Below are 21,397 nucleotides of genomic sequence, written 5' to 3'. Positions count from 1 at the left end.
ACAACCAAATTCCCAAATATTTCATTTTTTAACAACCTAATTTCAATCCTGATATTTTTTGAATCTCGATTTGCTCTTTAGGGCCAGTATTTAAACATATTATCCCTGATTTCTCTATATTAACCTTAAGTCCAGATTGATCTTTAAATTCCTGGAGCAGTATCATTATTCTTTTCATCATTTCAATTGGGGTTTCAGACATCACTATAGCGTCATCTGCAAACAAATTTAATTTCAATTCAAATTCCCCTATTTGATAACCTCTCCATTCCTTATCGTTTCTAATTTTGTTTGCTAAGGTCTCAATTGCTAATGCAAATAACATTGGGGATAGTGGGCAACCCTGCTTAGTTCCATTCTGAATTTTAATCGTTTCTGTTCTATTACCATTTACTCTGATTTGAGCTATATTATCCTTATATATTGTTTCTATAATTCTACAAAAGGAATCTCCCATATTTAAATCTTTACATAGTTGAAATAGGTAATCATGGTTAACTTTATCAAAAGCTTTATAGACATCTAATTTTAGAATACTTAGTTTTCTTTTGGTATTGGTAGCATGGTGTAAAACATTGACCACATTCCTTATTGATTCATAAATCTTCCTTCCTTTAACAAATCCATATTGATCTTCTCCAATTACTTTTGGTAAAATATTCTCCACCCTGTTTGCCAATATTTTCATAAATATTTTATAATCCTGATTTAATAAGCTGATAGGGCGATAAGAACTCGGGTCAGTTAAATCACGATCTGGTTTTGGGATAGTTATAATTTCTGACATTTTCCACGTCTGTGGAGTTTCAAAAGTCTCCATTACATTGTTAAACAATTTTTCCATATGCGGTAATAATTCATTCATATACATTTTATAATATTCAGCAGTAAAAACATCTGGACCTGGGGCTTTAGCAGGTTTCAACCCTTTAATAACTCTAGATATCTCATCATTTGTAATTTTTGCATTTAGCATTTGTCTATCCTCTTCCTTTAATTTCTTTTTAACCTCTGTGGTTTGTGAAATAACATACTCTTTTTTGTATAAGTTCCCATAAAAATCTCTCATTATTTTTCCATTTCTAGATTACTACGTTTAATTACACCTCCCTTATCTTTTTAAGCAGAGATGTGGGATTTCTCTTTTCTTTTTTTCAGATAATGTACCATTTGCTTCATTGATTTATTACCCCATCCCCTAATTCTATGTTTTATAATCATCTTCATTTTATTTCATATTTCTTCCTCAAGTAATTGCAATTTCTTTTTCTTAAGTAATAATAGTGAATTCCATTCTCTATTTCTTGTAATTTTTAAAGTTTCTTGGATTAAATCTATTTCTCTTAATAAATTGTTCCTTTTAGCTTCCCAAGATTTCCTAATAAAAGCTTCAGTACTAATACAATTACCCCTCATGACAGCCTTATGTGTATCCCAGACTGTTGTTTGTTTAATCTCACCTGTTGCATTAATACAAAAGAATCCATTCAGTTCCCTTTGTAATTTAATTCTATTCTCCTTATTAGCTGAAACCAGAGGGTTATATCTCCAAATTATTTGTTTCCTGCCAGGCTCTAACTCAATTGTTGCTAACAAAGGCGCGTGGTCTGATAACCAAATACTTTTCACTTCCACTTTCTTAAGCTTTGCCTCAGCTGTCTTATTAATTAATATGTAATCAATACAACTAAATTTATTATGTCATGCAGAATAAAAGGTATCCCTATTTACTATGTTTTCATGTAAATCCGTCATATTGATTTTATTTAAATGTAACTTTTTCTTTTCCCCCCTCCCTGCTGTTAATTCCAAGTTGAAATTGCCTGCTATTCCGCAAAACTATCTAGTTTCCGTTCTACATTCATTATAAATTGTTTTGCATTTACATTGGGGGCATAAATTACCGCTAAGGTTACTAACTTATTTTTTATTTTCCCCTTAATAAATAACATTCTACCATCTTTGTCCTTTTTAATATTAATTAATTGAAAATACACTCTTCGGTTAAACAAGATGGCGACTCCTTTTGATTTGGTCATCCCTCTCGACTCATAAACTTGTTGCCACTCGCTATTTGTCACTAATCTATCTGTTTTTTCCCTTCCTTTATGAGTTTCTGATAAGAATAAAACATCAGCTTTACTATCCCTAGCCAGCTTCATGATCCTATAATGTTTTTTCTGTGATGAAAGACCATTTACATTCAACGACAATAGCCCTATATCATCCATTTACATAATTTTAAATACATTTCCCCCTCCTGCAAAACAGAGCCCACCGGAAAAATGTTTTTTAGTTACCATGAATCCCCACCCTAGTGCCTCTTCCCTGACCCCCCCCCAGGGGGAGGCAACAAAAAAAACTTTCGTACTCGAGAGGCACCCTTGATCTGCGTTCTACCAGAAAGCTCCCCCCCTTTTCCCCATTTTACAGCATATCAAAAGATTCCCCCCTCCTTCCCTCCTCTCCCCTTATTAGTTAGCGGAAAAAACCAAAAGAAAAGTACACAAGAAAAAGATTAGTTAGTTGAAACTCATAGTACCATATTAGCAAGTCAACTCAGTTCAGTTTTTTATTTTTTCTTCTGGCGGGTGACCCTTGGCTCATCCCTCTTCTCTTTCTCCTGGAGAGAATCCAGTTCCTTCTGAAGTGCTGTGATCTTCTCTGCCTTGCTTTGTTCTGCTACTCGGATCGGTTGGAGCATAAACAACTCATCCTCTCCTGCTTCTGGCTAGTTTTTCGATGTCTGTGCCTGGGACGCTCCATCCGGATTTAACCCCAACTGATGAAGCAAATTTCTTCCCTCCTCCAACGATCTCGCCTGGAAAGCCTTGGAATCTTTAAAAACAAATATTGTAGCTGGATAACGCCATGAAAACCTAATTCCATTTTCATAAAGTTGGGAGGTCACTTCTCTCATCTGATTTCTCATCTTGAGGGCTTCAGCAGACAGATCTTTTAAAACACGTATTGGAAAAGCTTTGTAACGTAAGTTTAGAATCTGCTTCAACTCTTTGAATATTTCTGCCGCTCTCCTTTCTGAGGCAAACCTTACAATAATGTCTTTTGAATCCCCTCGGTTCCGAGATCCAAAAGCCCAGTGCACTCTTTCAAATTCTTGTAGGTCACATTTAACCTTGTTTTCATTGAACCACTGAAGAGTTGCTTGAATAAGCTGTTTACTCTCCGCAAAGTCTTTGGGAAAACCCCTCAGACGAAGATTAGACCTACGTTGTCTGTCCTCCAAATTAATGATGTGGAGTTCCTGGCGAGACTTCCCCACCTCCAGTTTCCCAATTCTTTGATCTTGTGTTTTGGATTGTTCTTTCAAGTCTGCCATTCCAGCACCAACGACCGATAATTCCCTTTTCATATCTTGGAGCAGTTGTCCCATGTCAGCAAATGCTTTAAGCAACGAATCCATCTTTCCTTCCAACTCCGAAGTAGATGCCATCTTTCCTTTGTTCTCGCTTCTCCACTTACACACGTTAAAAACTATTACTTGCTTCAACTTTTAACTCCTTCTCATAAAGTTTTCAACAGCTTTGTTCAATTCACTTCCTCTCAGTCCACTTTCACCAAGCTAGAGAGGGTTGTCGAGGGTTAACTTTTACTTTTCCTTCTTCACATGAGAGAGCTTTCTCTCGGTGCGTCTATCTAGAGCAACGCATGCGCAGATCTCCCCATTTATTTAGACTTCTATGCCGCCCAGTCCCAAAGGGACTGCCGCTCAGACACTATACTTTTCCGCCCACACCAGAAAAAAATTAGAGGGAACACTGATTGGAATTAGACAAAATATCAATAAATTAAAAAATAACTGCTATAGAATTGGAAAATGCAATACTGAAACAAACAAAAAAATAACAAATCACCGGGCCCTGATGGTATACTGAGTGAATTTTACAAAGAATTAAGAGAACTGCTAGGAAAAATATTACTGGTTATATTTAACGAAGTCTTAGAACAGGGGGTAATACCAAAGTATTTATTTTGAATTGTACTACCAAACAGCAGTACTACTTTGGATTAAAGATTGGATAGAAATTAAGAATCAGAGATTGTTAACATTGGAGGGACATGATATTTTACAAGGATGGCATGAATTCTTGTGGAATCGAAAAAACAAAATTCCAACATATTTTAAAAAACATATACCGGTAATAAGAGATTCACTATGGGCGAACTGGATAAAAATCCAAAAGGAACACTACACAAAAATACTGAGGTGGTACTCCAGCATGGAGGCACTAACACACCCAAACACAGTTCAGTTAAAAAAAATGGTTAACTATAATCAGGTACTAGATGAGAGAGGTAACATCAAAACAAGACAACATCTGGAAGAACAAGGGATTATTATTGAGTGGTGGCCATACAGTCAAATCCAGACAAAGTGACAAAAGAATAGGAAAAATAATGGAATCCAAGAAAAATACTCAACTCTGGATAAATTAATATTAGGCCAAGAGAAAAATTTTATAACTAGAATATATGATTTTTTAATCGAATATAAAATTGAAATGGAGGTAGTTAAGGGAAATATGATCAGTTGGGCAAAAAATGTGGGGTATAATATTTATTTAGAACAATGGGACTCAATATGGAAAAATGACAAAATGATAAAATCTATTTCATATAAAGAGAATATTCAAAAAATGGCATCTTGCACCAGCTAGGCTAGCAAAAATATATCCAAATTTAAAACCAGACAGTTGGAGATTTAGAAATAAAAACGGAATGTTTTTCCACATGTGGTGGACGTGCCCCGAAATAAAGAAAATATGGAAGAAAGTAAAACTATGGATTTTTGAAATGACCAAATTAAAACTTAAACTAAAACCAGAGACCTTTCTTATGAGCATAATAGATCTGAAAATAAAAAAGGAGTATTACTACTTGATCCAACACGTAATTATGGCAATCAGGATGACTATAGCACAAAACTGGAAAAAAGAAGAAACACCGTCAGAGAGAGAAATGATTAAGAATATTTATGACTGCGCAGAGATGGATAAATTAACACAAGAGTTTAAAAATAAAGATGAATCACGTTATTATGAAATTTGGGGAAAATTTTATATTTGGGTGGATAAGAGAAGAGATAATAGCTGTAAATAAAAACTTCATGTTCCTAGAATCAACTATATATACAAAATCATGATATATAGTAATAATCTGACTTTGGTTATATATAGAACAACTGCAGAATAACCGCTGATGCCACAGGCCATAGGATTTCATAAAGAAAGAACTGTTTTGACAACAGTTCAGGTTGGGGGGGGATAAGTTGTGTTATGTCATGATATAAGACTTAAGTTCAATACTTAAACAAATAAGTATGTCGAAAAAAGATGGACCATGTATTTTAATGTTTATATAATAATTTTTTATTTTTTTAAAAAAAGAAGTTACCTCCTTGGGTCATGAAATGTCTGCAAGAAAACAAAGAAGCTCAGGGAGCACCATGTCAACCGTGAGCTACAAAGATTCTCCTTTATCTTTTTAATAATAATTATATAACAGTTTTAAGCCTTGATTATCTTCTTAATCCACAGTTAATGGATGGTTGAATGTTACACAGTGATTTTGCATGAGATGGGTGATGATATACATGTAACCACTCAGCCATCGATCAATTCTATCCCTCCCCTATCTCAAAAGGTTAAATAAGGTTCAGGAGGGAAGTGTTTTTAATAGGAAAGTGAACACAAGAACAAGGGGACACAATCTGAAGTTAGTTGGGGGAAAGATCAAAAGCAACGGGAGAAAATATTATTTTACTGAAAGAGTAGTAGATCCTTGGAAAAAACTTCCAGCAGACGTGGTTGGTCAATCCACAGTAACTGAAATAGTATAAGGGCAGACTAGATGGATCATGAGGTCTTTTTCTGCCATCAGTTTTCTATGTTTCTATGTTTCTACTAGGGTACAGCCAATTGCCACCATGCCCCAATCGCACCCATTGGATTGGAACATTCGAGATGGAAGGCACCTTTCAGGTCATCTAGTCCAACACCCCACTGAAGCAGGAGACCCTAAGCCAGTGAGGGCAAAGCTATGGCCTATCTGCTGGCATGGGAGCTGTTGCCGTAGCTCACCTCCACCACGCATGTGTGTGCCAGCCAGCTGGATTTTGGCTCACACAGAGGCTCTGGGAGGGTGTTTTTGGCTTCCAGAGAGCATCTGTGTGGGGGGGGGAGGTGTTTTCACCCTCCTCAGGCACTGAAGGAAAGAGCGCCCACCCTCTTTCGGCACCCAAGGATAAAAGGTCCATCATCTCTGCCCTACACCATATCTGACAAATGGCCATCCGATCTCTTCTTGAACATACAATGGCAGAGGCCAAACTCCATTTTATGTGCAGGAGTTCACTTTCAGATGGCTCCAAAACCCAACTTCACCTTTGCTTTACTCCTCTGTGGATTAGCAATAAGACACACCAACATGTTTCCCCCTAACTAGTGTGTAAACAACTTCTGTAGTCAAATGGGTAGGTCAATTGCTTTTCCTTGCAATTACCAGAAGAACAGTCATTCTCAATCTATCCCCTGAGGATTCCAACCCACAGAAATCTTCCAAGCTAAAACTGCTTTAAAATAACATGCTCTCGGTTCTTTCAATGGTGGAAGGAAACCTTGTCTGGCCTTCTAAAGAGCGAACTCTGGGGGTTCAGTAACCTGGGTTTTGTGTCAAAGCTCAAACACAGGTAAGAGAAAGCGTGGTTGACATCATGGTAGTTTATTGATAGATCAGTCTTGCCATCTTCTGATTAAAGTAAAATACAATATGTAGTCTAATTTCTGAATAAGATAGATAGGAGGAAATAAAGAGATAAAATACAAATGGGTTAACACATACATACATACATACATATCAACTTTATTATAGTCAATCGACCATATCAAACCATACATACATACATATCAACTTTATTTATAGTCAATCGACCATATCAAAGCGAGGAAAAGGACCACATCAGTCGTCATAAAACTGTGACTGGTTAAAATACAATAAAATTGGCTAAAATAGAGGGAATTTGAATAAATAAGTTAAAATGCAGTATAATATGCTAAAATTGGGTAGTAAAACATGAGAATATAACTCGTGCAAAGGATTATATTAAACAAATTTAAGATACTGATATAAAATATTCTTAAGTGAGTTCATCTCCTTTGTATGCCACCCCAATATGTTCTATAAAACATATTCTCATCTGAACAGCCCTGACTATAAACTTAGCATTTCTAGAAACTACATATATATATTTACCCTGAAGAAAATATGATAATTGTTTATTACAGTCCCAGTGTATGATTTTGTCAAGTAGGGGCTGTAAATACTGAGGTCTTACTGAGGAGTATAGTTTACAAGTGAGTAGCACATGTGCAATGTCTTCTATTTCTGGTGCACCGCAAATGCATGTTCTCTCAAAATATGGTACTTGGTGGAATCGTCCATATTTGACCATAGAATCTAACTACTCAAATCTTGCTCTAGTGAGTATTGGGTCAGACCCATTGTCAGTTATTGTTCGAGTTGAAAGGCTGTTTTGTTCTGGGCTAACCATTTCAGTGACCTGCACTTAGCAAGGGCCTCAATATCAGAGAGACATCAGGTAAAGCTGCACAAACTTTGCTTTCTGTTGCAGGAGGGAAGATGAGAAGAATGGCTGGGCTGCCCTTCTTGCTTCAATTGCTGCTCTTGGGGCTCCTGCCTCCAGCAACTTCTAAGAAGATGCAAACTATTTGTGGGTCGCTGCCTTTACATTTTCAGAGACAATGGGAATTTTACTGGTCTGGTGATCTGATTATTGGGGGCAATTTGGCCCTGACAACTTTTGTGGAGTCCAGCGGCCTAGATTTTCAAGGGGACCCACTGCGGTTTATTAATGACATCACGTAAGTTTCACCTGGAGGGGAAAAATGTAGGCAATTGTTTGCTTTCCTTTGGATTCAGCACCTCGTTTAAGAAATACATAGAGTAGAGTAGAGTAGAATAGAGTAGAGTAGAGTAGAGTAGAGTAGAATAGAATAGAAAAGAAAAAGAATGGAATAGAATGGAATAGAATGGAATAGAATAGAATTCTTTGCTTGCCAAGTGGGTTGGACACACAAGGAATTTGTCTTTGGTGCATATGCCCTCAGTGTATATAAAAGAAAAGATACATTTGTCAAGCATCATGAGGTACAACACTTAAAGATTGTCATAGGGGTCAAATAAGCAATCAGGAAACAATCAATATTAATATAAATCGTAAGGATAAATGTAACAAGTTACAGTCATACAGTCATAAGTGGGAGGAGATGAATGATAGGAAGAATGAAAAGACTAATAGTAATATTAATGCAGCCTTAGCGAATAGTTTGGGTTTTTTAAAATAATTTTTATTTACATATATATAATAAGACAATAACAACAAACAGTACATTTACATAAAATACAAAAAACAGAAAAAAACAAGCAAGAGATATATTTCTTCTCTTCTCCTGTAGTAGAGACTGTTGACAGCGTCCTCTCCTTTTAAAAAAATTCTTGGCGGTGTTAAGACCAGTGGTTTGAGTTGTATGTTGTTATAGTTGAATTTTTATGTCGTAGGTTCTTATCAAATAAACAAAACAATAACTATATTGACTTTTTTTTTTGAAAAAAGGTTGTTCTTTAAATTGTTTCTTTATCTCACAGCACTATAAAGTGGTGTTCTTTTATTTAACCAAATGTAAAATTCTTCCCATATTTGGTAATATTTTGTTTTTTCTTTTTCTTTTAGTTCCATTGTTAGTTTATCTGCTTCAGCACAATCTAACATTTTTTTAATTAATCTCCGTTCATTTGGCATGTTTTCATTCTTCCAAAATTGTGCGATAGCTATTCTCGTTGATGTTATTAGATGTTGTAATGGTAATAATGTTCCTTATTCATCTGATTTTCAATAATGCCAAGCAAAAATATTTCAGGTTTCATTTCTAGTTCAATCTTAGTTATTTCCTTTATCCATTTCGAAGTTTGTGCCAGATTCCTTTAACTTGTGAATAGTTTGACAGTGGTGACGGAATTATTTCTTCTTGTGTCTAGTTGTCTTCGTGTGCAGTGCTCTATAGCGACGTTTTAAGGGTAGGAGTTGAAACAGTTTGTGTCCAGGATGTAAGGGGTTTGTAAAAATTTTTATGGTCCTCTTTTTGACATGTGCAGTCTACAGGTCCTCAAGGGAAGGCAAGTTGACAACATTTGTTTTTTCTGCAGTTAGGGAACTTCAGGTCTTTGTTCTTGTCTCAATAAGGGGGCAAGTTCAAGAAATAGTCTAGAATTCCCTGTCTTTCCAAAACGGTTCCCAAGGACAGAGAAGAATAATAGTATATACCCAAATTATTTGTGGGGGGCCATGACTGTCTTTCCAGATGTTTTCATTGGTATGATTATAATTATCAATCTGATTGATTTGATGATTTGATTTGATTATTTGTATGCCGCTCCTCTCTGAGGACTCGGGGCGGCTCACAACATATTGGAAACAATATAACAAATACATCTAAAAATCCAATTAATATGGCTAAAAAGACTTTTAAAAAGCTCTAATATGATTTAAAAACATTCATCACCATTCACTCAAAAAAGCATACTAATACATATTAAAAAGAAACATCTTGGAAATTTTGCTGGCTTAATATAGAACTTGACTTTTAACACTAATTTGGACATAAAAATCATATTAAAAAAATGCAAAGTTTGATCTTTGTCCAATGTGGATATTGTCCAAAAAACCCCAACAACTCACTCTCCTCTGGTTTGGAATCAGTGGAGCTCGTGAATAATGGCCCTCAGTCAATCTGAACTATGGCCCTGATTGGTGTCTTCTCCTCAGACCTGAAGAAATTGCTCTGAGAGAGAAGGAAAATGAAGAAAGGGAAGAAGGGTGGGAGAATTTATTTATTTATTTGAGTTGGATGGGACCTTGCAGGTTATCCAGTCCAGCCCCCTGCTCAATCAGGAGTCCCTACACCATCCCAGACAGATGGCAGTCCAATCTCTTTTTGAAAGTGTTGAGTGTTGGGGCTTTCACAACCTCCACTGGCAAGCGGTTCCACTGGTTGATCGCTCTCACTGTCAGAAAGTTCTTCCTTACTTCCAGGTTAAATGTCCCCCTGGTCAGCTTCCATCTGTTGCTCCTAGTCTGGCCCTCTGATGCCCAGGAAAATAGTGTGCCCCTTTCCTCTCTGTGGCAATCCCTCAAGTGTCTGAAGACTGCTATCATGTCCACTCTGTACCTCTTCTTTGCTACACTATCCATGCCCAGTTCCTGCAACCTTTCCTCATATGTCTTGGTTTCTATTCTCTTTATCATTCTGGTTGTTCTCTTCAATACTTTCTCTAGAGTCTCAATGTCTTTTTTTATAGTGTGGTGACCAAAGTTGTGGTCTAACTAGGGCATTAGAGAGTGGTATTAGCACCTTCCTAGTTTTGGAGTTTATCCCTCTGTTGATGCCGCTAGTGTTGGCTTTTTTAGCCACCACATTGGTGGCTCTGTCGCGCTGCAGATTGACAGCCTCCAAAGACATTGAGAAACATCCAGTAGTTAGATAGTTAACTCTGTCTAGTAATGTAGCTCCTCCTTTGTGATGTAATCTGTTTGCTCACATCCTCTCTTCTTGAAGAAGAAGGCGGTCTCTAGTCTTAGAGATCCACCATTACGGTTCATCTTCTTTAGCAATAAGATGTGCCATCTTGTGTGTCTTCAGACATACTTTATTTTTATACTTTTCTAATAAAAGTTATTTGTTCATTCGAACATGCTCTGTCTGCACTTCAATAACCATCACCTCCGGAAGGTCCTGGCTAAGTCTCCTCAGGCTCAGCACCTTGTTTAAGGTAACGGTCCTTCTAATTCCAACAGGCTCATATTTAGTTGGTTATCCATCAAGACTCAGATCTCCCTCACAGTCACTACTGTTGAGTGTGTTTTATATACAGTGATCCCTCTATTATCGTGAGGGTTCCGTTCCCAGACCCCTCGCGATAATTGATTTTTTCGCAATGTAGGGTTGCGGAAGTAAAAACACCATCTGCGCATGCACGCCCATTTTCCCATGGCCGCGCGTGCGCAGATGGTGGAGTTTGCGTTCCCCGCCGCCCATGCAAAGGGGAAACCCCGATTTGGCTCCTCGCTGCTGCTGCGCTACCCAGCAGATCAGCTGCTGGGTGGCCGAAGGAACCTTCCCTGGGTCTTCCCCCTCTTGCTGGCGGGCGGGCGAGCGGCGGGCATCAGCGAGGAGCCGGGGTTTCCCCTTTGCGTGGGCGGCCGGGAAGACCCAGGTTGGGGGTTCGGGGGGGTGCTAGGAAGCCCCCCAGGCTGGCTGCGACCTTTTAAAACAGCCGCGCGGCTTCCCAGCTGAGTCCTGAAGCCAAACGCCAAAGGCGAACTTCCGCGTTTGGCTTCAGGACTCAGCTGGGAAGCCGCGCTGCTGTTTTAAAAGGTCGCAGCCGGCCTGGGGGGCTTCCTAGCACCCCCCCAAACCCGGGTTGGGGGTTCGGGGGGGTGCTAGGAAGCCCCCCAGGCCGGCTGAGACCTTTTAAAACAGCCACGCCGCTTCCCAGCTGACTCCCGAAGCCAAACGTGGAAGTGGTTTTTTAAAAAAATTAATATTTTTTTAAAAATCACGATATAGCGTTTCGCGAAGATCGAGATCGCGAAACTCGAGGGATCACTGTAAAACAATCTTTGAGAAGGACAGCCAGGATTTTCTCCTTTCTCAGAAATCCATCCAAGTACAATCAAGGAACTTAAAAAAGCCAAAACAACCCAGAGAGACTTCTTACTTCCTGCTCCAAGGATACATAAAACAAGCGAGGCCAATTCCACCAGCACACATGAACTTTCCTATAATGTTCCCCAATCTCTTTCTCACCGTAGACCCCTGCACAAAAACTACCACCAGTTCCTGGCCTTGATGTTTGCTGTCATGGAGGTGAACAGGGATCCGATTCTGCTCCCCAACATCACCCTTGGCTTCCGCATCTATGACAATCAGAAGATGGAAAGGAAGGTTTTCTTTTTCAGCCTCTCTCTGCTCTCCACACGGCGCCAAATGGTCCCCGGTTACAAATGTGACAGAAAGGACCCTCTGCTCTCTGTCATTGGAGGTCACAACCCCACATCCTCAAGGCAGATGGCCTCCATCTTCAGCAGCTTCAAGGTGCCACAGGTAAGGGGGCTGCACTGGATACAGATGGAGTATACAACAATAACCAAAGCACAATCAGAATTCAAATATGAAAACAAAGGTATTTTTGGGGGGGAAGACACATCAGGGGTATATGAATTAGGTAATATATCCTAAAGTTGTATTGATTTTTCTATTTTTTAATGTCAAGATACGTTTTTATGTAACTGCAAAAGGACACTGTCATAATTCTGAAAAGCTGTGTTTGCCAAGATTCCTGATCCGGAATTTCTTTTCCAATTTGTCATCACACTTTTCAGTGCAGTTAATTCTCTGTATCTGGTGGATGTTTTGTTCCGTTGACTTCTGATCTGTCCCAACCAGGCACAATAGGGAATTGGTGGTTCTCCCTAAGAAGGGAGCAAGATGAAGCTTTGAGGCAGCGCGACTGGGGGACCATTAACTACACAATAGGAACCTTAAAATGACCATAAATCCTAACTTTGTTTTTGAAAGAAGATTCTCCCTTTTTCCAGCTCGGTGTTGGCATTGAGGAGATAGGAGATAGAAGAGCTTTTCCTTCTTTCTTCCGGATTAATCCCCAGGAATCTGCTCAGTATGAGGGTTTAGTCCAGCTGCTTCTCCATTTCCAGTGGAACTGGGTTGGACTGGTGGCCAACAAAGATGATGGTGGGGAACGTTTCGTCTCATCTCTGGTACCAAAGCTCAAGGAGAAGGAGATTTGCCTGGCCTTCACTCAAATAGTGAAATTTGATTTTTACACTGAATCAGATAAAAGATTACATCGTATTTTCAACACTTGGTCTAAAAGTGAAGTGATTATTTTTTTGGGAGACTACAGTAGTACCACAAATTTACAGATAGTTCTTTTTGTTTATGAAACACAGAGCGATGCTTTTCTGAGGGTTTGGATCTTTACATCCCATTGGAAACTTAATATGATGAAGTCTGAATCTATATTGCTAATTTTAAAGCTCTACCATGGGGCTTTGCATTTAAGAGACCACACCAGGGATGTCCCAGAATTCAGCCATTTTCTCATGTCTTTAGACCCTTTGAAGCCACGGTGGAATTTCTTTCTCCCTCTATGGTGGGAGATGACCTTTGGCTGCAAGATCTCCAAACCAGGAGAGAGCATCCCAAAGGAGGAAAAACCATGTTCTGGAAAGGAGAATGTACGGAATGTGCCCACTCACATATTTGAAACACGTATGACAGGTGACAGTTACAACATCTACAATGCCATCTATGCTGTGGCACATGGACTCCATGCAATGTATGGGTCAGGAATCCAACCAGCTGCTATGAGACTTGAAAAGAGGATCTCAAATGTCCAGACATGGCAGGTAATCTGTGTTTTTTTTTAAAAAAAAATCCAGTCTCCAGATCCATAGAGCTAACATAGAGAGGAAGTTTCCCACATGGAGAATGTAGAATAACAGAGTTGGAAGAGACCTCAGAGGTCTTCTCTCCTGCTTAAGCAAGAGACCATATATCATTTCAGACAAATGGCTGTCCATCCTCTTCTTGAAAGTCTCTATTTTATTTATTATTTATTTATTTATTTATTTATTTATTTATTTATTTATTTTGTCCAATGCACAATACATATTGAAGAGGATAGACATGAGTTATTATATATAAAGAAAGGATATAAAAGTCCAATACACAATGAGGGTTTTAGTGGGTATATATCAATATACACATAGTAAAATACATGATGAAGGTTATAGAGGAGATACTCATAGTAAAATATATCTAAGAAATAATAGAAAAGAAGATATAGGAATAGAATATATCAATGAAAGAATAGAAGAAGAGATATAGGAATAGAGGAAAGGTATATAGGAGATATAGGAGAGCAATAGGACAGGGGACGGAAGGCACTCTAGTGCACTTGTACTCGCCCCTTACTGACCTCTTAGGAATCTGGATAGGTCAACCGTAGATAATCTAAGGGTAAAGTGTTGGGGGTTTGGGGATGACACTATGGAGCAAGAGGGGCGGCATACAAATCTAAGTAATAAATAAATAAATAAATGGAGTCTGGTAATGAGTTCCACGCTTCGACAACTCGGTTACTGAAGTCATATTTTTTACTGTCAAGTTTGGAGCAGTTAATATTAAGTTTAAATCTGTTGTGTGCTCTTGTGTTGTTGTGGTTGAAGCTGAAGTAGTCGCCGACAGGCAGGACGTTGCAGCATATGATCTTGTGGGCAATACTTAGATCTTGTTTAAGGCGTCTTAGTTCTAAACTTTCTAGGCCCAGGATTGAAAGTCTAGTCTCATAGGGTATTCTATTTCGAGTGGAGGAGTGAAGGGCTCTTCTGGTGAAGTATCTTTGGACATTTTCAAGGGTGTTAATGTCTGAGATGCGATATGGGTTCCAAACAGATGAGCTGTATTCGAGGATGGGTCTGGCAAAAGTTTTGTAAGCTCTGGTAAGTAGTGTGAGATTGCCAGAGCAGAAGCTACGTAGGATTAGGTTTACAACTCTTGAAGCCTTCTTGGCTATATTGTTGCAGTGGGCTTTGGCACTTAAATCTTTTGTTATTAGTATACCAAGGTCTTTAACCGAGTGGGGATTATCTGTGATAGTTTGATTATTCAGTTCGTATTTGGAGTTCAGGTTCTTCTTCCCAATGTGTAGGACAGAGCATTTGCTAGTTGAGATTTGGAGTTGCCATGTGTTAGACCACTCAGAAACAGCGTCAAGGTCTTTTTGGAGAGTAGTTGTGTTATCGGTGGTGTTGAAGAGTTTTACATCATCGGCAAAGAGGACACAGTTGCTTGTGATGTAATCGCAAAGGTCATTGATGTAGAGAATGAAGAGCGTTGGTCCCAGTACACTACCTTGGGGAACACCGTTTTTAACTGGGACGGGGGTGGATATGGTGCTTCCTATTTTGACCACTTGTTGTCTGTTTGATAGGAATGCTGTAATCCAGCTGTGGAGGGATCCTGAGATGCCATAGGATTTGAGTTTTAGGAGTAGTTTGTCATGGACCACTGAATCAAAGGCTTTGCAGAAGTCAATATAAATTGCATCTGTAGATTTCCCTTGATCTAGATGAGTTGTCCATATATTTTTGCAGTGGAGGAGCTGCAGGTTGCAGGATAGTTTTTTTCTGAAACCAAATTGTTTATTAGAGAGCAAATTATTAGTTTCTAAATGGAGAGTAATTGATTTGTTTATAATTGATTCCATGACTTTGCATGGGACGCAGCATAGTGAAATTGGTCTGTAGTTATCTACAAGAGAGGGGTCTCCTTTTTTGAAGATGGGGATGACCATTGCTTTCGACCATAGCTTAGGAAGTGTGCTGGTTCTGAAGGATTTTTCAAAAATTATGCTTAGTGGTTCAGCTATGGCAGAAGAGAGCTTTTTTAGAAAGTATGCACATAGACCATCTGGTCCAACTGATAGAGAAGGTTTAAGGTCACGTAATGCTTTTCCAACTTGGTCTTCAGTGAAGTCTACTTGGGTTAAATCATTGAGGGAGTTTGAGGTGCGATTGATGAAATTGGGGGATGAGCCATTGCTGTTAACAAAGACAGAGCCAAAGAAAGAGTTGAAGAGGTTGGCTTTGGATGAATCATCATGGTATTCTTTGTTGTTGGGTCCTTTGAGAGGTGGGATTGGTCTAGAGTCTTTGAGTTTATTGTTGACAAAGTTGTAGAAAGCTCTATTAGATTTGGTGCGTAGGAGGTTTTCCTCTTGTTTGCTGTAGTAGTTAAGGCATTCTGCTTTTATTTGATTGCAAATGCTTTTATATCGGCTTTTGAAGTTGGAAACTTGTCCTTTTTTGTTTTTCCTCCAGAGAGATTTTTTTCTTGTTTGTAATTTTCTTATTGAGATGGGGAGGTTATTTTTTTTGTTTATGGTACATGTTAGAGGTACATGAAGTCTGATGATAATTTTCATTTCGAGTAGGAATGTGTTGTAGAGGTCATCAGTAGTGTAGCATTCAGAGAATAGAGTTTTCCAGTTTAATGTTGAGAGGTGGGCTTCAATGAGTTCGTAGTTCGCTTTTTTGAAATTGAATTTTGGTGTTGTATTATTTTGGTGGTTCATAGTGTGGCTTAAGTTGAGACTGAAGTTTATCATGCTGTGGTCGCTGTTGGAAAATGGTTCTGTTATTTGTAAGCCATATATTGTACTTTTGCTGTTACAGAAGATGAGATCCAGACAGTTATCAAGTCTGGTATTTTTAGTTACTAGTTGGTCAAGTCCCAGTTGGGTGACGGTATTATATATAGTAGAATGGATGGGTTCCGTGCTGCATTCATTTAAGGACCAGTTGATGTGTGGTAGGTTGAGGTCTCCGATTGGTTCTAATATGTCCTGGTGATGTTTATAAAATTCCGAGGGGATACTGTCGGGTCCTGGAGTTTTGTTATTATGTTGTTTTGCAATGGCCAATTTAATTTCTGTAGAAGTGATATTCCTATTTAGTTTTTTTCTCTCTTCCTCTGTTATCTGAAATGTTCCATTTAGAGCTAAGTATTTCTTGATTGCAGTGTTGTCTGGTTTGTCTGAGTTGTATAAGTCCTGATAAAATTGTTGTATTATGTTTTTCTTTTCCTCTGTGTTTGTTTTGAGTAGGCCCGAGTTATCATAAAGAGATTCTATGGCTTTGTCGGCTTTTTGCTGCGCTAATTTAAGCTGTTCTGTTCGGGTCTGTGAGACCCGAAATCAAGGTTTGAGACCCTGTAAAAAATTTTCCCTGCATATCTGAAACTTGAAATTTCATGACTTTTCATCATTTCAGGGGTTCTCTCTATGAGAATTTTTTTGGGGGGGTGGGAGGTTTCTTTCTTGCTGAAAAAAAAAACCTCCCTAATGTTATGTTCCCGGGTCACCCTGACCCGGACCGAAAACTCTTCATTTGCAGTGCTTATGTTTGGTCTTTTTGAAAGCTTTTTTCACTTGGAAAGTAGTCTGAACATTTCTTCACACAATGGAATGAAAATTGAACTGAAAAAATTAATCCTTATTGGTTTATTTTGCCCATAAATGTGCCTCCCCCCCCCCGTTTTTGTGAAAGTTTTTTCAATTTATGGATAGTTTTGCTTGCAAAATGCAGTCTATTTTACTGGAGTTGGTGTGGGAATGGTACCTTGAACATTTCTGAATATAAGAAAAATATAAAGGAACTGAAAAAAATGATTCTTACTGTTTTTTTAACATCAGAAATAAGGCCTCCCCCCCCCCCCATGGCTGCTTGCAACAATTTTCACTTTTTATTTTTTTATGCTCCAAATCCGAAATATTCTTTAAAATCTTACGCATTCATTTACTCAATTTAACAATGCTGATCATCAAAAAAATATTTGTGGGGGTGGGGGAAAATTTTTTTTCTTGGCAAAAAAAAAGTCACATTTACTCTGTTCGGGTCATATAGATCCGGATCAAAATGATTTTTTTTTAGGTACTTGAATTTGGTCTTTTTGAAAACTTTTTCCACTGGAAAACTAGTTTGAACATTTATGAACATAATGATATGAAAATTGAACTGGAAAAATTGAGACTTATATTTTTATTTTGATCAAAAAGCCCCTCCCCCCATCCTTTTTGAATTTCGTGTCAATTTATATTTTTTAAGGCTACAAATCCCTAAGGAATTTTCCCCCAAAAGGTTTGATATACTAAATTGAACAATCCTGAACATAAGAAAAATATAAATGAACTGAAAAAAATGACTCTTATTGGTTTATTGTTTTATACTCGAGTATAAGCCTACTCGGGTATAAGCCTATTTGAGTATAAGCATGGGGGCCCATTTATGAGCAAAATAAACCAATAAGGATCATTTTTTCAGTTTAATTTTCATATCATTATGTTCAGAAAGGTTCAAGCTACCAATCCCACACCAAAATAGAATAGTAAAATAGAATGCATTTTGCAGGCAAAATTATCAATAAACTCAAAAGTTTTGATATACTAAATTGAACAATCCTAAACATAAGAAAAATAGAAATGAACTGAAAAAAAATGATTCTTATTGGTTTATTTTTGAATATAAGACCATATCATTTTATACTCGAGTATAAGCCTACTCGAGTATAAGCCTATTTGAGTATAAGCATGGGGGCCCATTTATGAGCAAAATAAACCAATAAGGATTAATTTTCTCAGTTCAATTTTCATATCATTGTGTGCAGAAATGTTCAAGCTACCAATCCCACACCAACTTTAGTAAAATAGAATGGATTTTGCAAGCAAAACTATCCATAAATTGAAAAAACTTTTACAAAAACGGGGGGGGAGGCACATTTATGGGCAAAATAAACCAATAAGGATTAATTTTTTCAGTTCAATTTTCATTCCATTGTGTGCAGAAATGTTCAAACATGTTTCCAGGTGAAAAAAGCTTTCAAAAAGACCAAACATAAGCACTGCAAATGAAGAGTTTTCGGTCCGGGTCAGGGTGACCCGGGAACATAACATTAGGAACTTTTTTCGAACAGAACAGCAGGGTTAAAAGCCAACCATCGACCAGGTTTATTAGCGGATTCAAAGTTTAGTTGTTTTAAAGTTTTGTACTTGGCAGTAAGTTGTTGTTGAGTTTCTAGGTTTATTTCATGTTTTATAGTTTTAATTTTAATTAGTGTTACTGTTTCATCCGGATTTTGTTGTAGTGTTGTTTCTGCTTCCTGTAATTTAATGTTAAGGTTGTTAAGTTTCTCTTTTTTTTGTTTATTGGTGTAGGCTGAATAAGATATATATATTCCACGTATATAGGCTTTCATTGTATCCCAAACTACTTGTAGTGTCGTGTCTCCTTCACAGTTAATTGCTATAAAAGGTGGTAGTTTGTTTTCTATTTTAGTTTTAAAGTGTTTTTCATTTATGGTGGAATAGTTCATAGTCCATCTTTTGTACGTTATGGGATCCTGATTGTTGAGAGTTAAGAGTATGGGATTGTGATCAGCCCAGGTGGCAGGTTGGATCCTTATTTCTCTTGTTTGATTTATAATATAAGAATTGGACCAAGCCATATCTATGCGCGACCAAGATTTGTGTGGGTATGAAAAAAAGGTGTATTGTGTATTTTCCTGGTGGTGTGTTCTCCATATATCCTTAAGGGCAAATTCATGTGTTAGATGATCAAATGTAGCTGGGAGGGTTTTTCAAAGAGTGGTGTTTACTGCTCTTATAGTCTTTGTTTTTATTGTGTATCGCGTTGAAATCGCCCATTATGACAAAATTTGTTAGATTTAATTCCAGGATTTTTTCATGTAATTCTGTGTAGAATGTTGATTGATTGTTAGTGGGTGCGTATATTCCTATTATTGTTAATTGTTCATTTTTTATCGTTATTTGTACCATTAGAATTTGACCATCAGGTTCTTCATATATGAGTTTTGGTTCATATTGGCTTTTGACGTAAATTGCTATCCCTCTTCTTTTAACTGATGCTGATGAAGTGAAAAGTTCACCAAGACCTGGGAGTAATAGGGTTGTGGTGTCTTTTTTAATAATATGTGTTTCTTGTAGACATGTTGTAAAACTAATCCTACGTAGCTTCTGCTCTGGCAATCTCACACTACTTACCAGCTCATCTGTTTGGAACCCATATAGCACCTCAGACATTAACACCCTTGAAAATGTCCAAAGATACTTCACCAGAAGAGCCCTTCACTCCTCCACTCGAAACAGAAGACCCTACGAGACTAGACTTTCAATCCTGGGCCTAGAAAGTTTAGAACTAAGACGCCTTAAACAAGATCTAAGTATTGCCCACAAGATCATATGCTGCAACGTCCTGCCTGTCAATGACTATTTCAGTTTCAACCGCAACAACACAAGAGCACACAACAGATTTAAACTTAATATTAACCGCTCCAAACTTGGCTGTAAAAAATATGACTTCAGTAACCGAGTTGTCGAAGTGTGGAACTCATTACCGGACTCCATAGTGTCATCCCCAAACCCCCAAAACTTTACCCTTATCCCCTGTCCTATTGTTCTCCTATATCTTTTATACCTTTCTTCTATTCCTCTATCTTCTTCTATTCTTTCATTGATATGTTCTATTCCTATATCTTCTTTTCTATTCTTTCTTAGATATATTTTACTATGAGTATCTCCCCTATAATGTTCATCATGTATTTTACTATGTCTATATAGATATATACCCACTAAAACCCTCATTGTGTATTGGACAAAATACATAAATAAAATAAAAAATAAATAAAGATTGACTGTTGACTGTAGTTTCTGTTCCCCTAGGAATTTTCAATGAAAAGTATTTCTTCAACTACTGTTTAAATATCAGTATGGCATTATATAAGTACATCTCAAAGCAGATTAAAATGGCAATACAGTGATACCTCTACTTATGAACGCCTCTACTTACAAACTTTTTGAGATATGAACCTCATGTTTAAGATTTGTTTGCCTCTTCTCACGAACCATTTTCTATACATTTTCTACTTATACATTTTCTACTTATGAACCTGAGCCGATGCTGCTGGGATGCCCCGCCTCCAGACTTCCATTGCCAGCTGAAACGCCTGTCATTGCCTCGCTGGGATACCCCTTTGCTTCCCCCCCCCCCCCGTTGTGATTCTCTTCATTTCTTGCTTCAGCTGACCGCTGGAATATTCCTTTATTCCTTTATTTATTTATTTATTTATTTATTTTTATTTATTCTTTGTCCAATAGACAATACATATGAAGGAGAATAGACATTAAGTAATATATATGACGATAGAAAGTAAGAAAGAAGAGAGGTTGGAGGAAAGGAAAGAAAATGTAGGATATATGAGATAAGGAAAGAAGATTGGACAGGGGACGATAGGCACATCAGTGCACTTATGTACGCCCCTTACCGGCCTCTTAGGAACTTGGAGAGGTCAATCGTGGAGAGTCTTAGGGAGAAATGTTTGAGGCTGGGGGCTGACACCACTGAGTCTGGCAATGAGTTCCACGCTTTGACAACTCGATTGTTAAAGTCATATTTTTTACAGTCAAGTTTGGAGCGGTTGATGTTAAGTTTGAATCTGTTGCGTGTGTTGTTGCTGTTAAAGCTGAAGTAGTCATTGACCGGAAGGACATTGCAGCACATTATCTTGTGGACAATACTTAAATCGTGTTTTAGGCATCGCAGTTCTAAGCTTTCAAGATCCAGGATAGTTAGTCTATTTTCGTAAGGTATTCTGTTACGAGTGGAGGAGTGAAGGGCTCTTCTGGTAAAGTACCTTTGGACGTT

At 37.9% G+C, this 21,397-nt stretch overlaps 1 protein-coding gene across 1 annotated transcript in view; it reads left to right on the top strand.

The window, feature by feature from the left end:
* The window catches only part of LOC139158170 (vomeronasal type-2 receptor 26-like), a 39,769-nt gene that overhangs the window by 2,644 nt on the left and 15,728 nt on the right, over positions 1-21,397 (top strand). Inside the window, exons 2-4 of the mRNA XM_070735588.1 lie at positions 7,724-7,901; positions 11,909-12,200; positions 12,764-13,525. Of these exons, the coding sequence (XP_070591689.1) occupies positions 7,724-7,901; positions 11,909-12,200; positions 12,764-13,525 (1,232 nt within the window). The remainder of the gene's footprint in view (positions 1-7,723; positions 7,902-11,908; positions 12,201-12,763; positions 13,526-21,397) is intronic.

This window comes from Erythrolamprus reginae, chromosome 1, assembly GCF_031021105.1.
Source record: "Erythrolamprus reginae isolate rEryReg1 chromosome 1, rEryReg1.hap1, whole genome shotgun sequence".
Lineage (NCBI taxonomy): Eukaryota > Metazoa > Chordata > Lepidosauria > Squamata > Dipsadidae > Erythrolamprus > Erythrolamprus reginae.
Note: the sequence above shows the minus strand (reverse complement) of the source record. Positions and strands in the feature narration are given on the sequence as shown.